This window comes from Triturus cristatus, chromosome 10 (genome assembly GCF_964204655.1).
Source record: "Triturus cristatus chromosome 10, aTriCri1.1, whole genome shotgun sequence".
Classification (NCBI taxonomy): Eukaryota; Metazoa; Chordata; class Amphibia; order Caudata; family Salamandridae; genus Triturus; species Triturus cristatus.
In genome coordinates, this window is record NC_140593.1 from 321228047 (window position 1) to 321242367 (window position 14321).

General features: G+C 46.5%; 1 protein-coding gene across 1 annotated transcript in view; it reads right to left on the reverse strand.

Moving 5' to 3' along the window:
* Positions 1–14321, reverse strand: part of CUBN (cubilin) — a 1289359-nt gene that overhangs the window by 398072 nt on the left and 876966 nt on the right. The window contains exon 52 of the mRNA XM_085631507.1: positions 7538–7659. Within this exon, the coding sequence (XP_085487633.1) occupies positions 7538–7659 (122 nt within the window). The remainder of the gene's footprint in view (positions 1–7537; positions 7660–14321) is intronic.

A 14321-nucleotide genomic window follows, 5' to 3' on the forward strand; every position in this document is an offset into this window, starting at 1 on the left:
AGGCACCTTTTATTTTTTATTTACCAATCAAAGATAGATCTGTAAATTAAAAAAAGGAAATCTGAATAGTTTAAAAGCACTATTTAATAGGTAGAGCAGCTGCAAGCGATTTGCTTCCGGGCTATCCAAAAAGTAAAGGGTGGGTGGGAGGTGTAACAGAGGAGCGGGTAGCAGGAGTGGTTGAAGGGAAGGAACAGGGAGAGAGCAGGGAGGGGCAAAGGAGTAATGTAGATGCTTCAAGCTGGGGGAAGCCCCCCACCAAAAACAAGAATTCCAGGTAAAAGCTGTCTAGTAGGTGAGACCTAAAATAAATGGTGACTGAGTCTTGGTCAGAATACCAGCTTTTTAAATGTGTTAATCATCCAGCTCTCTTATTACAGGCTGCCTGGAAGTGCAACAGCCTCCCCCACCTTCCCCACAAAGGCCAGGCCCAATGGAGGGAGCAGAAGCTCGCGTTGCTCACTGTGTTTTCTGTGGGAGGCAGGAGCCAGGTGGAGCCTGGTGGAGCCAGGTGGAGCCAGCTGACAGTGACACGCTTTGAATGTGTCTTTATGCAGAGACGCTTGCCGAGCTCCCTTCCAGCAGCCCAGGGTTTCATGTGTTGTAATTGCAGCCTGGTGTTGGGTTTTTTGGAATGGTGGCTGGTGACTTCATAGTTTCCACTATCTCAGTACAAAAGATCTTTAGGGTTGTCGTTTCTGACTGATGATATCCAACACCACAACATCAATCAGTAGGGTTAAAAGATGCACATCCTGCCTCAGTGGATCAAACTGTGGGACATATAGATTTTAGCTGCAATGTAGCCAGGAATGTTGCCAAACATAGGTTATGTATGCAAGCCTTCCAGTTGAGCAGAGCAGTGCATTGGGGTGGGTCAGTGTTACTCAATGTATGGCCCTGGGCGCGCCAGCGGCCCTCCTGAGCTTTACATGCAGTCCCCGGGTGAACAACAGCACTGGACAGCTGTTTAGTTGACAGAGCACAGGCATTCAGCAAGATGTTAAATAATCGGACAAGCGGGGCGTGGCCTGCTGAGCAGCGGAATGGCCGCTTCTTGAGTGTGCTCCGCCGGCCGGAATACTATCCTGTATTTATCCTGCACTTCAGATTGACTTGAGCTCGCCCAGACCCGCTGCAGGGACGCCGGACGGCGTGGAGATCAAATGGGTGAAAGTTTGAGGCGCTGCCGACCTGGATGACTCCGTTACACTCCTGATAACCCCTGAGCCGGCAGGAGGCCGCAGACTGCCCCGGTGAGCTGGTGAGGAGAATTGAACTCGAGCCCAGGGCTGCCATGCTGCCTGAGGCCTCAGGACGAGGAGGAGGAGCCTCCCTCGTAACCGCGAATGGCATGACTGGGCGGATATGAGCAACCTGCCATGAGGGAGAAGACCGGTTGTGGTGGCATTGTTCGGCACTCGGAACGGCTAACTGTGAGGCCGTGGCGACTGTATTCGACCTCGCGCTGCGGGAGTTGGAGCGGCGCCGCTTCGTGAAAGCTACGTAGGGTTAATAAGCTGGGAGGTGGCTGGATACCGAATGCTAGATTTGACACACAGACGTCAATTTGCCATGCGGTGCCAGCACTCCCAGAACCATGCTGTGACTGCCGCTATGTGGAACCCTTGATGATCTGTACTCACGGTGGGGGAAGAGACGGCCGCCATTTTGGGAGGAAACACCGGAGGTCCTGAAGCACGGCCTCGACGTAGCAGAGATGCTGCGAGGTGACACCCCGAGCAGGAGTGAAGACCTAGAGCCTATTGTGGGGTACTGGAGGGTCGGGGTGGAGCACGCACCCCCCCCCCTTGTGAGCATCGATACCCAGAAGGCCCCCTGCACCTCCTGACCCCCCCTGGATGTAGGTGGGAGAGGGCTGCAGATATTCGTCTCGCCTGCCTGGGGGACCCGGAGGATGAGACTGCACCTGGCATCCTGCTCGCCTCTCCTGCGCAAGTAAACTCTAAGTCTAAGTCTGAGGCTGGATGTGCTGTGAGTAGCCCACTTTGATTTTTGACGTGTCCTCATGTGAGCTGTGTTTGGGCGCGGTCGGACGCTGGCGCCGCTATGGTCAATTCTTGATAGGGCGCAGTTGGTGGTCCTAACACACGTGCCGTGGTGGGGCTGGAGCTGTTTATCTGGAGGGCTTGCCAGGTCATCTATGCCAAGACGCTGACGTTGGGTGCATGAACTGTCGAACTGCCCGCCCCTCGGCGGAGGGTGCATCACGGAGGGAAGTAGAGATGGTACGGCTTGGTGACTCTGAGTTGCTCCGTGTATGATCCGGATCTCTCGCGCCCCTGATCTTCCGGTGTGTAGCTGGTGGCCGAGGACATAGCTGCAGCGGTCGTCATATAGCCCTGGAAGCTCTGTTCTATATATACTACAGAGCGTTGGTGGAGGACTGTGACCACGCGCACGGAAGTGCCAGAGAAGAGGAACGGGAGAGAGGGTCAGGTCATCCTTTGCCTTCTGCGACCGCTGGTCGGGGATGCGCTGGCTGCTCCTTTCTGTGTCGAGACCGACATCTCCGCCATAATGGGAAAGCAGGATGCCAAGCAGCCGAAGTTGACTTTCGATCATAAGCGAGCAACGGTGCATACAGATTCGGAACCCGAGACACAGGCCGAAAGCCAGCGCGGATCCAACGCAGAGGATAGGGGGGAAGATTTGAGGAACCTTATGCTGGAAATTAGATCTAGCCTCCGCAACATCGACACTAAACTGGACACCGTCACGTTGCAATTTGACTATGTCAAGTCGCAAGTGGCCACGCACGAGACACGTTTGGATGCACTTGAAAATCGCACCACTGAGTTCCATGAATTCCAGTTAGAAACTAAGGAACAATTATTGCATATGGATAAACTTCTAGGGGTCATAAGAATGACGTCCAGGTCGCGACGCAACAAACTCAGCGTAACAGGAATCCCGGAGACGACTGCCATATCCAAAATGGAGACCTATATCGCGGAACTGTTGCATGAGCTCTTCGACCCGCGCCTTTCTACAGTTTTTGTGGTGGAGAGAGCGCATAGATCGCTAGGTCAGAGACCGCCAGTTGGGGCACCGCCCAGGCCTATTATTGCCAGGATTCTGAACTACCAAGACAGGGATCTCATCCTGCGGTTAGCAAGAGAGAAGGGCAACATCACGCATAAGGGAAACAACATTTCGTTTTATCCGGACTTTACCCCAGTGGGGGAAGCGGCGAGGAGAGAGTTCCTCCCGGCCAAGCGAATGCTTCTACAAGCACAGATCCCATACTCTCTGTTATACCCGGCTAAACTAAAGGTATCGTTTGACGGTACCACTCACTTCTTTATGGATGCCAAGTCAGCGTTGAAGTTTGCTAAGCATGTCGGAGGCAAACAACCCAAGAAGCATATCGAGAGCGCAGGGGCAGCAGGCGGCCAGCTACGTGACAATGATTGATGGGGGTATCGCATTGGCTGTACACTGACTATGTTATGTTACTTCACGGGGAGACTTTGCCTTATTGATGTAGATGTACATCTCTCCTTCACGAATCCCCACCACGCTGTACTTAATTCTTTTCCATCGATGTGGTCTTGGGTGAGTTGAGTCATCTGCAGATTTTCTGGCCACCCTATTCAACATGGGCTAGTCGCCAGCACAGTTACGCCCCCATGGGAAGGTTCCCTTTTTTGCTGCGTGTTCTTTATTTAGGGATGGGTAATCTACAACCTGATTGGGGGGTTGAAGTGGGTGTTTACTCTGCCATATACTCTAACTATGCTAGGGGGGTGGCTGTGTTGATTAGACGAGGGTTGGACTGGAAGGAGGGGTTGATACAGGGGGACCCGGAGGGACGATATGTCTTGGCTCAGGGGATTTTATGTGTAGTGTCGGTGGTCATCGTGGCTGTATACGGTCCGAATGTTGATTCTCCTGGGTTCTTCCACAAGATATGGGCAATGGTTAAGGCGACTGGCTGTAGTACCATCCTCTGGGGGGGTGACTTCAATGCTGTTCTGGACGATGTGCTGGACAGGCGAGGGGCTGCCAGAACCTTACACCGGATGGCTGGTGCAGCCCTGAAGGCAAATATGTCAGATGGAGGATTGATTGATGTATGGCGAAGTAGACATGACGCACTGAGGGAGGGTACCTGTATCTCGGATCACCACAATGCGTGGTCCCGATTGGACTATTGGTTGATGTCCCGAGATGTCGCTATATGGACTGCGGACGTGGGACACATGCCCCGTTCCCTGTCTGATCATGCCACTAGCCTGCTGAAATTGCTGATCCCGGATTTGCCTCGGCGTGCCTTTTCGTGGCGCCTCCCACCTCATGCCCTGTCAGATGAGGTTTTTAAACAAGAGATTAGGAAGGATATTACAGATTATTTTGCGTTGAATACTGGGTCGGTGAACACTGAGTCCTCCCTCTGGGAGGCGTTTAAAGTTTTCATTAGAGGCCAATTCATAGCACGCCAAGCGGGAGTGTTAAAGGCTATACGAGGCACACTCGCTAATAGAGTTCAACCTATGCTGCCCCTGATAGCTCTTCCTGATCAATCGGGGTTTATTCCGGGGCGATCAACATCGCACAACCTACGTCCGATTTTTTCCACCTTGCATTATCTACATCCAGAAGTCCATGCCGCGGTGGTATTTCTCGATGCCACTAAGGCCTTTGACACTCTTGAATGGCCATAACTATTTACTATATTAGGTCGAATGGGATTTAGTCCACTCCTTATTAAAAAGATTTGTTTGCTGTATACTACGCCAAGCGCCTGGGTCAGGGTAAACGGATTGGTCTCCGACCCATTCCCTATCTCACGTGGCACGCGACAGGGGTGCCCCCTTTCCCCGCTGCTGTTCACAATAGCTATGGAGCCACTAGCTGCCCGTATTAGACAGCACCATACGACACGGGGTATAGGATTCAGTTCCAGGAGCTTGCTAATATCGCTATATGCGGACGATGTGACACTCTATCTCCTAAACCCAGAAGAAAACTTGGACCCAGTGCTGCGCAAATTTATCCGGTTTGAAGGTTTGGCTGGGATCTCTGTGAACTGGTCAAAATCGGTGTTATTTCCTTTGACGGATAGCACCCTGAGGGTCTCTTCTGAGTACCCCCTGAGGTGGGAGGCGGAAACGGTTAAATATTTAGGAATTTGGGTGAGTTGTAGTCCTCAAGAGATCTGTAATTTGAACTACGGACGGGCTATCGTTTGGCTGGAGGAGAAGGTGAAATTATGGGCGAGATTCTCTGTCTCTTATGGGTAGGATCACTTTGATCAAAATGGTCGTACTGCCAACAATTTTATATTTATTCACAAACATTCCAATCCCTCTCACGTCACAATTTTTTGCAACGCTGCGCTCACATCTGATTGTGTTGGCATGGGCTGGCAGCCAAGCACGGGCATCCTGGGACATGCTGACCTAGCCTCTGAAACAGGGTGGAATGGGTGCTCCCGACATGCGCCTATATGCAATATGTGCACAAGCTCAATTTTTACACTTTTGGATTCACCCGACTCCCTTCCAGCCTCATGTAGCTGTAGAGCAGGATATTATGGCGCCAGTCTAGCTGAAAGTGGCCATCTGCGGGAGGGCGCGACGCCCAAGGGGAGATGTAGATTCTGCTGAGATGCTGCGCTGGGTATGGGAGGAATTGCGCAAGAGGGCGGGTGTACTGATTCTGTTTGCTCCATCTCTGTCACTGGCACAGAACCCGCTGTTGCCATGTATCGCAGGAGGAGTTGGTAAGCCTCTGGTGCGGAGGATGCACCTCCACACGTTTGCTGATTTGTTCCCGAATAACAAATTTATGCCCCCTCCAGTGGCGGATGAGGGGCAGACGATATCATTTTCAGAACTATTTTTGTATCACAGACTACGGGCGGCTTGCCGTGCACTTAGCAAGGCCTTTCCGCTGGCTCCCCCAACCCTCCCAGCATTGGAGAGCATGGTGAGCTCCCCGTCCCCACGTAGGTTAGTCACTAGAATATACAGACAAATGCAGAACACTTCGCCGGTGGTAAGACCCCAGTCTCTCCAGCACTGGAACGAGGAGCTCCACCCCCCGCTGATGGAAGAACAGTGGACTTTTTGTTGTGGACAACTTGCGGAACTGTCTCCAAACTGTAGATTGAGACTAATACATTTTAAATACCTGCACAGACTTTATAGGACACCGATCAGTCTACATAAGATGGGGCTTACAGAGGATGATGGATGTTGGCGATGCAGGTACTCACCCGCTTCTTTTTTACACATGGTATGATCTTGCCCGAGACTTGAAGGCTTCTGGTCTCAGATTTTTGCATTGACTAATCAGATTGTTGGACGGACGGACGGACGGACGACCCATCCCCGGAGCTGGGTATACTGGGGTATGTTAAGGATACCCCGCCTAAATTGCGCAAGCTGCATGCTTTGCTTTTCCTTTTTCGTTAAAAGGCAGATGGCAAGATATTGGGGCAGAAGTGGGGTACCTTCGGTAAAGAGCTGGTTGGCGGATGTAGTTTATGGGCACACGCAGTTGACTACATTTTGGGAATTGATGCCTCCGATCTCCCGTCCTCGGGACATTTGGTAACCATTTGTGCAGTGGGCTCAGGAAAGGCGGGAGGAGGCTGTAATGGATGGTGTTGTGGGCATTTGAAGTCTGGCCTACAAAATGTTGATACATGGCGGTGGTTTGGGAGGTGTGAAGGAGAAGCAGGCCCCTGGCGTGGGAATGTGGGCAAATGTGGGCATGTTTGGAATTGTTACATTATGAAACAACTGAATAAGACTCTTATGCTTTAGCATTTACATGCGTAGGTATGGTAGTTGGAAAGTCCCCGAACTCAAAAAGGATATTTAAATGTGTGTATACTTCATGATGGAGCCAGCAAGTCCAACCATTAACTTTGTAGGTGAACACATGTCCTCTAAAATGTCACACATATGGATAAGATGTAACAATTACTGGCTTGTTTCTTTTTGTTGGTTGTATTGTTTTGTAAGTATTTGAAAATGCTAATAAAAAAAATATATAAAAAAAATATTAATCGGACAAGCATTTATTTACACGCTAACTGACATGAAAGAAAAGAACCAAACAAGGTGTCCTGCAACATTTAACTTGATTAGATCACCAAAAGTGTAAAAATTTGATAGAGTATCTTCAAAATAAAGAAGAAAGCGTTTTTTGTTATTATGCAGAAGCGTTTCAGCTTGGTTCATCAGATATCATCAGTGTATTGAGAAGTATTTTCAAAAGTGATAGTTCTCAAACATGAATGTTGAAACATTCATACTTTTTCATGCATTTATTAATTTATGCATGCATAACAACATAGCTAACTGGTACTTCTTTGATCTGCAGTTCTCTTTATTTCCCAGCCCAGAGCTACAAAATGTTAGCCCCAATGCTGTTTCATTCTGCTATTGTGTCTGTTCATTTACCCGGTGTGGGGAGAATGTTCATATCTATTAGATTAAGACGACAGATATTTTGTGTTTTTAAGGTATGTCCACAATTTCATTGAGCCTGTACTACTCACAGTGATTGTATGGCCTTCCTGTGCTTCGATCAACCAAGAACAGTGGTTGAGACCGCTGTACGGTGCGGGGTAATTGGGACTTGTAATAATTCCACCATCACCTGTCTGTATACCACCACAATCTGAAATGAAATGATCAAATATTGATATGACAAAGCATTTACTTTTGAAATTGCATGTTTCCAATGTTGCTGACTCGCTGAACATTTATTTAGAATTTTTATAAAAATAATAACTGAATTAAAAAATTATATTTTTGTCCAATTCCTCCTAATTAGAGATCAATTCAGATGCAAATGTTATGAATTAAATGCTGAATAATAACGATTATTTGCACTAGGTCTGGTCATATTTCCAATAATATAGCTTAAATACATGGCATGCCTACATCCAGAACCTGCAGTACATTGCTATGAAACTTGCTAGATATTTTGATATTTTATCTTGGGTTAGTCATATTTACAAAATGAAAAACGCAATGTACCATAGCATGCTAATATATGTAAACAATGATCTCAGTAGTAGTAGTAGGTACAATCGAACAAAGTGCTTCTATTCTAAAGACATTCCGTGAATGTAGGTCGTCTCTGTTTCTCTTAATTAAGAGTAATGGAAATAAACAATGTGGCCTATTACTGTGCAGCACACGCCCGGATGAGAAGAAATAGCTGTGCCACTTTAAATGCCACCAGCCCATCAATTCAGAGTGAAGACTAAATTACAACAAGAACTGGCAAAGCTAATAAGTCTCTCCTACTTGAAATCCATTAGCTTTGGCAATATTTTTTTTTAGCCATGTTGTGCAGCAGGGTGGCTGAAAAGAAAAGCGAAAGAACACGGTAAACGCTCACTGAATCAAAGTTTTATTTTTGTACTTCAACATGCTGTGCAACATGGCTAAAACACATTGATGTAGCGAAATAGCTCCTAAGTAGGCAAGAGCTTTTATATTATATATAAATATATAATATATATATATAATATATATATATATATATATACATTTTATCATTCCCCCTACAATGCTCCCTCCTTCCATTCATTGTTGTGTGTCCTGCCCCACCCAAACCTCCCTCATCCAAGATAATGATAATATATATATATATATATATATATATATATTACCTACTGGCGGTCGCCAGTAGGTAGTTATAGTTAGGACCCCTTTTCCATAGGAAATCCGCAACATTCTATTTTGAATACCTTTGGCGCCGGTCGATGAATCCTCGCGAATTTCTCAAAATAGGTGGGGCGCTACGCTCCGCTCCTACCCTGAAAGTCTCGGGGGGATTCGTCAAGCGGGGGCTGAGATAAAAGGGGGGTCCCAAAACGCGTTTTTCCCATGCATTTTTCCATAGGTCCTTTAGAACGAGCTACAGCCCGAACGGCTGAACAGAATTACTAGAAATTTGGCAGAGAGGTAGCCATAAGGTCAAGGAAGTGCCTTTTGCAGGTCTGGTGTAAATCTGTTCAGTATTTCCTGAGTAAATAGCATTTAAAAGCATATATATATGTGGGCGGAGCCTAACCACACATCTCATCCTGAGATCTGATTGGCTGTCAGCACTTCATCCAAGAAGTGTTGGCAGCCATCTTGGGACAAATATACATGATAGCACCTCATTAAAAAGCATTGCAGTTAATAGAAGGTTTTAAGACTTTAGTTACATTATAAATCATTTGTTGATGGTACCATACTCATTTTAGGAATTGTGGTATGTTCTAAGGTGATTTCACCATGTGAAAAAGCCTTCTTCTGGGATATCATGATTGAGAGAAAAATATTTTCTCATGCTTTTACCACAGAGGTTTGGAAGGTGATCTATAGGCTAAACTGAGAGCTTATTTTCTGTAAATTCACATTATCTTTCTCAGTCATGTGAGAATGAAGTCTGATATTCTCAGTAAAACATGTACATCCAACAAGGGCAGAGACTGTCAGTTGATTCCTTTGTGTTCTACTGCAGCCTCCCAGAGTGTTCCAAAGAACTACTAGAGCGCTAACAGTCCTACTTATGATAAACGTATGGCACACCTGAAGCCATCTTGCTTGGATTAAAGTGGTAACTCTTAAAACATTTAATTTAAAAAGGAACAAAATGAGGGGGTTCATTTTTCCATAAAAAGTATGATTAGTGCTGCAGAAAGAAAAATTAGGGCACATTTTGAGTGACTTCTCAAATCCTCTTCTATTTCATTAAAAAATTCTGACATGCAGACTGAAACATGCACTTTCAATACCAGCAGCAGTTTTCCCTGGTGAGCAGTAGCTTTACTACAGTGATCTAATGAGCAAAAAGAGTGCTAACATTCTGAATTTATGGCAAATGTGTGACACATCTGAATGCCTTCTTGATGGAATCAAAGTAAAAAACTGAAAGTATTTCCTACTGAGGAGACTGCAGTAAATGAGGAAATTAGGAAACTTCATAACAAATAAGTCTCCCAAGATGGCCACCAGAGACAAAAGAGCCCAAATGTAGCCCAAATATCACCCAGATGTAGCCCAAGTATAGCCCAATGACAGAATGTCCCAGAATGTTCTTAAAAACAACTAGAGCGCTTACTGTCTTCATTATGACAAAAGTATGGCACACCTGAAGCCATCTTGATTGGAATAAACTGGTAACACTTAAAACATTTAATTTAAAAAGGAACACAATGAGGAGGTTCATTTTGCCATAGAAATTATGATTAATACTGAAGAAAGAAAATGAGGGCACATTTTGAGTGACTTCTCAAATCCTCTTCTATTTCATTAAAAAATTCTGACATGCAGACTGAAACATGCACTTTTAATACCAGGAGCAGACTTCCATGGTGGAGTAGTTTTACTACAGTGATCTAATGAGCAACTAGAGTGCTAACATTCAGAATTTATGGCAAATGTGTGACATATCTGAATACCTTCATGATGGAATCAAAGTAAAAAACTGAAAGCATTTCCTACTGAGGAGACTGCAGTACATGAGGAAATTAGGAAACTTCATAACAAATAAATCTCCCAAGATGGCCACCGGAGACAAAAGAGCCCAAATGTAGCCCAAAATCAACCAGATGTAGCCCAAATATAGCCCAATGACAGAAGTGTGCAAAACACTTATTATTTTGTGTTTTTGCAGTGTTATATAGTGCAGACTTGTCAGGTATTGGAGTGCTTTACATGAGCATTGGTTACATCACACAAGAACAAATTCATTTTGGTTGTAGACATGGGGAGACTAAGTGATTTGACCAGAATCACAGAATGTCGAGCTGAAGCAGAAACTTCAACCTGGTTCCCCAGTTGCAAAGTCTGCAGTTCTGGAAGTAACACCACATCCTCTCCCCTAAGTGCAACATTTAATCAAGTGGTCAACTGGATAAAAAAACATAAAGATAACAAATAATTTAAAAGTGCTTTGTCGCTATTTGAAAACTCAGAAAATATGTCCTTATTTTAGTCTTTTAGAGCACTAACCATAATTTTGATGCCAATAAGACCCTCTCATATATGTAATTTCTAAAGGAAATGCTCTAGGTATTACAGTTTTGATTACATCAAGATGATGTCAGGCGTTCCACACTTTTGTAATAAATATAGAATGTTAGCAATCTAGTTGTTCATTAGGATACTGTTGAGAGGCAGAGGCCAGGGGCACGGACTCTGAAAATTGAAGGCAGGTAGGAGGGTGCAAAGGCAACAATCTAACCACACTGAGCAGGCAGGAAGGGCCGTGGAAGCACAACAGACTATGGAGGGCAGTGGAAAGGGGGGCAGGGGCAACAAACCAACAATACAGGACTTGCAAGAGAGGCTGTTGGAGGGAAGATCTATTACGGGTCAAGGAAGCTAGGGGCGGTCCCCAGATCCCCGGGAGCCACCACAGAACTGAGCAGGAGAGTGAGTCAGGGACAAAAGGGGCACCTTAATTTGAGCCGGGGTGCCTAGGAACGCTTGCTCCAAAAATGAAGAAAACAGACATATGAGACATGGAATTGGAGGCAGAATACAATGGCAGTTTAATGAGAAGATGCAACTTCAAAGAAACCGCAGAATAGAGACATAAAGTACAAAAAACAGAATCCAGATAATCATACAGCTGTCATAATATTCTCTGTATCTCAATTAATGTACTGACAGAGAGAGAGAGAAAACACATCTATAAATGCATCATGAGAAACAAGTTACACCAAGGAAAATGTTACCTAGGAACACTCACGTTTACTCTTAGAGCAAGCATTCCTGCAATTACAATACAAAATCTTTTAAATGCAAAAGTAAAGAGAACAATGGTTAAACATAACATGACATTTCATATAGGTAAAATAGAATAAGATACTTCAAGCAAAGCAGAGCAAGACATTTTAAGCAAAGGAAGACAAGAGCTCCCAGCTCTTGGGGAAAACCTGCACTGCCTGTTAACCTACATACAGACGGCGAGGTAGTCCGTCGATATCTGTGGGTGCTCCCTTTTTATATCATTTTGTGGGCTCCTTTGCACGCTACATCTACCTACGTATGCTACCCAAAAGCTTCGACTGCAGATTTTACCAGACATTTCGTCATTTACCCACTTAATGCTGACAATGGACTGGGTGAAAAGGTCAGTCTCTCAGGCCAATCGCTTATCGTAAGTTCCATAGAGCAAGCAGAAAATAATGGGTATTGTACGGGAATTCAATATATTCATGTATAAAATCTCCTCAGTTCTCCTAACTTGACGCTCTGCGGTTGCCACTTCCTTAAAAGCGGGAAACCTGCCCAGGACGCAAGTACCAGTCCAGGATGCAGCCTACTGTATGTCGACAGCTTCAGAGGGATGTTGAACTTTGATACCGAGCACGGAGCACTCGGGTAGGGTGGGGGCTACTAGTTTGGATCAGAAGGCCTCGCAGACCTGCCTTCAGACTGCTATACACTAAAATTGCAGAGCTATGGTCAATTTAACAAAGAGGCCTACATATTGAACAGAAGGGCCTACACAGGGGTTTTATGCTGGCTGAGTGGTAAGGATGTCTCAGGATAATTATATAGCAATACAGGACCCGCTGGTCAATTTAATACGGCCTACAAATGCAGCTGGCAGGGCAAGGACAAGGGTCTCATACTTCAGGTGTGGACAGAACGGGCCAGGGGCCCCCTGTGATACAAAATCTACCCTCCTTCAAGGCTGTGGCAATGTAATAGACCATTGTGGGCAGAAGGAAGAGGCAATGGTAGTACAACCATACATGCCAACAGACCCGATTCAGCCAGGAAACGTCCAATGTTTTTAAGCTCAAATGGGCTTTATTTGATCTGTCTCCTGTCTACAATATCCTCTTTTTCAATGTAACTCAAAGGGGAAAATCAATACCCCAGTTTTTTTTCAAAATCTCCCTCTTACCAAGTTCAAAATGTTCGCAAGTATGGTACATTGGATCATGGAAGGAAATGGGATAGGGACATGGACTTGGATAACAGAGGACAGGAGGGACATGGAGAGGTGCACCAAACTGACCCTGCAGGGCAGGCATCAGGGTTTGCAGCAGCACAATACACCACACAGGGCATGCAGGACGGGAGTGCAGCACAACAATCCATAGAAAGCAAGAGGGAGGGGACAGGACCATGCACATGGACAACAGAGAACAGAGGGGCAAGAGGCAATGGTAGCTAGCTGACCATAATGGACAGACAGGAGAGAAAGCTGCAGCATAACAGACCATAAAGGGCAGGAGGGACGGATCAGGGGCATTACAATGGAACAGACAAGCCAGGAGGGAGGGAGTAGGGCTGGGGGCAAGGGGGCAGGGCAGGAGCAGCAAGATAGCCATGGAGGTCAGGCAGTGGGCACTAGAAGCAAGACACACCATGTAGAGCAACAGTGAGACTGTGATGGCATACACACAGACCATGGAGGGAAGGTGGGAGGGGGTCAGGGGCAGCTAACTGACCACACAGGGAAGGTGGGAGGGGCCATGGCAGCACAGAAGACCATGCATGGCAAGTGGGAGGGTTAGTGGCAGCACAATGGCTATGATGGGCAAGAAGGAGGGTGGAGGGGCATGCACAAAGGACAATGGAGGATAGAAGGGAGGGTCAGGACCTGTGCACAGACAAGAAAGTTCAGGGGAAGGGACCTCACAACAGACCACACGGGGCAGGCAGGAGGAGCAGTTGCAGCACAACAGACCAGGGAGGGCAGAAGGGTGTGGCAGTACAATGGACCATGTAGGACAGGAGGAAGAGGATAGGGGCATGGCATGTGGACAGGCAGGGTGGAGGTGGCAGGGACAGGTTACAGTCATCTGACAATTCTAGGCAGGTGGGAGGGGAGTGGCAGCTCAACAGAACACTCAGAGTAGATAGGAGTGGCAGGTCCATGGGACATGGTGGGCAAAAAGGATGGAGCAGGGGCATGCACAAAGACATCGGAGGGCAGGGGGAAGGAGAATAGGGGCAGCAAGCTAAGCACAGAGTTTAAGCAGGAGGTCAATGATGGGGCATAGAATTGGGCAATGGAGGGCAGGAGGACTGGACTGGTACATCATACTAAATTGAGGGCAGTGGCAGCACATCAGACCATGCATGGCAGGAGGGAGGAGGCTAGTCCATGGATTCACACAACAGAGGATAGGGAGGAAGGGGATGGGGCAGCAAGCTAACTGTTCAGAGAAGGCGGGTATTAGGAACTTTATTGTTTTTAAAACATTGTGTCTGTGCGAACTACTTAAAATATGAACAAGTATGCAGCATAATCTCACTTTTATTCAGGAAGAAGAGGACGTTTGTGACTGTGACTCCGGGCTCACTTGGCAG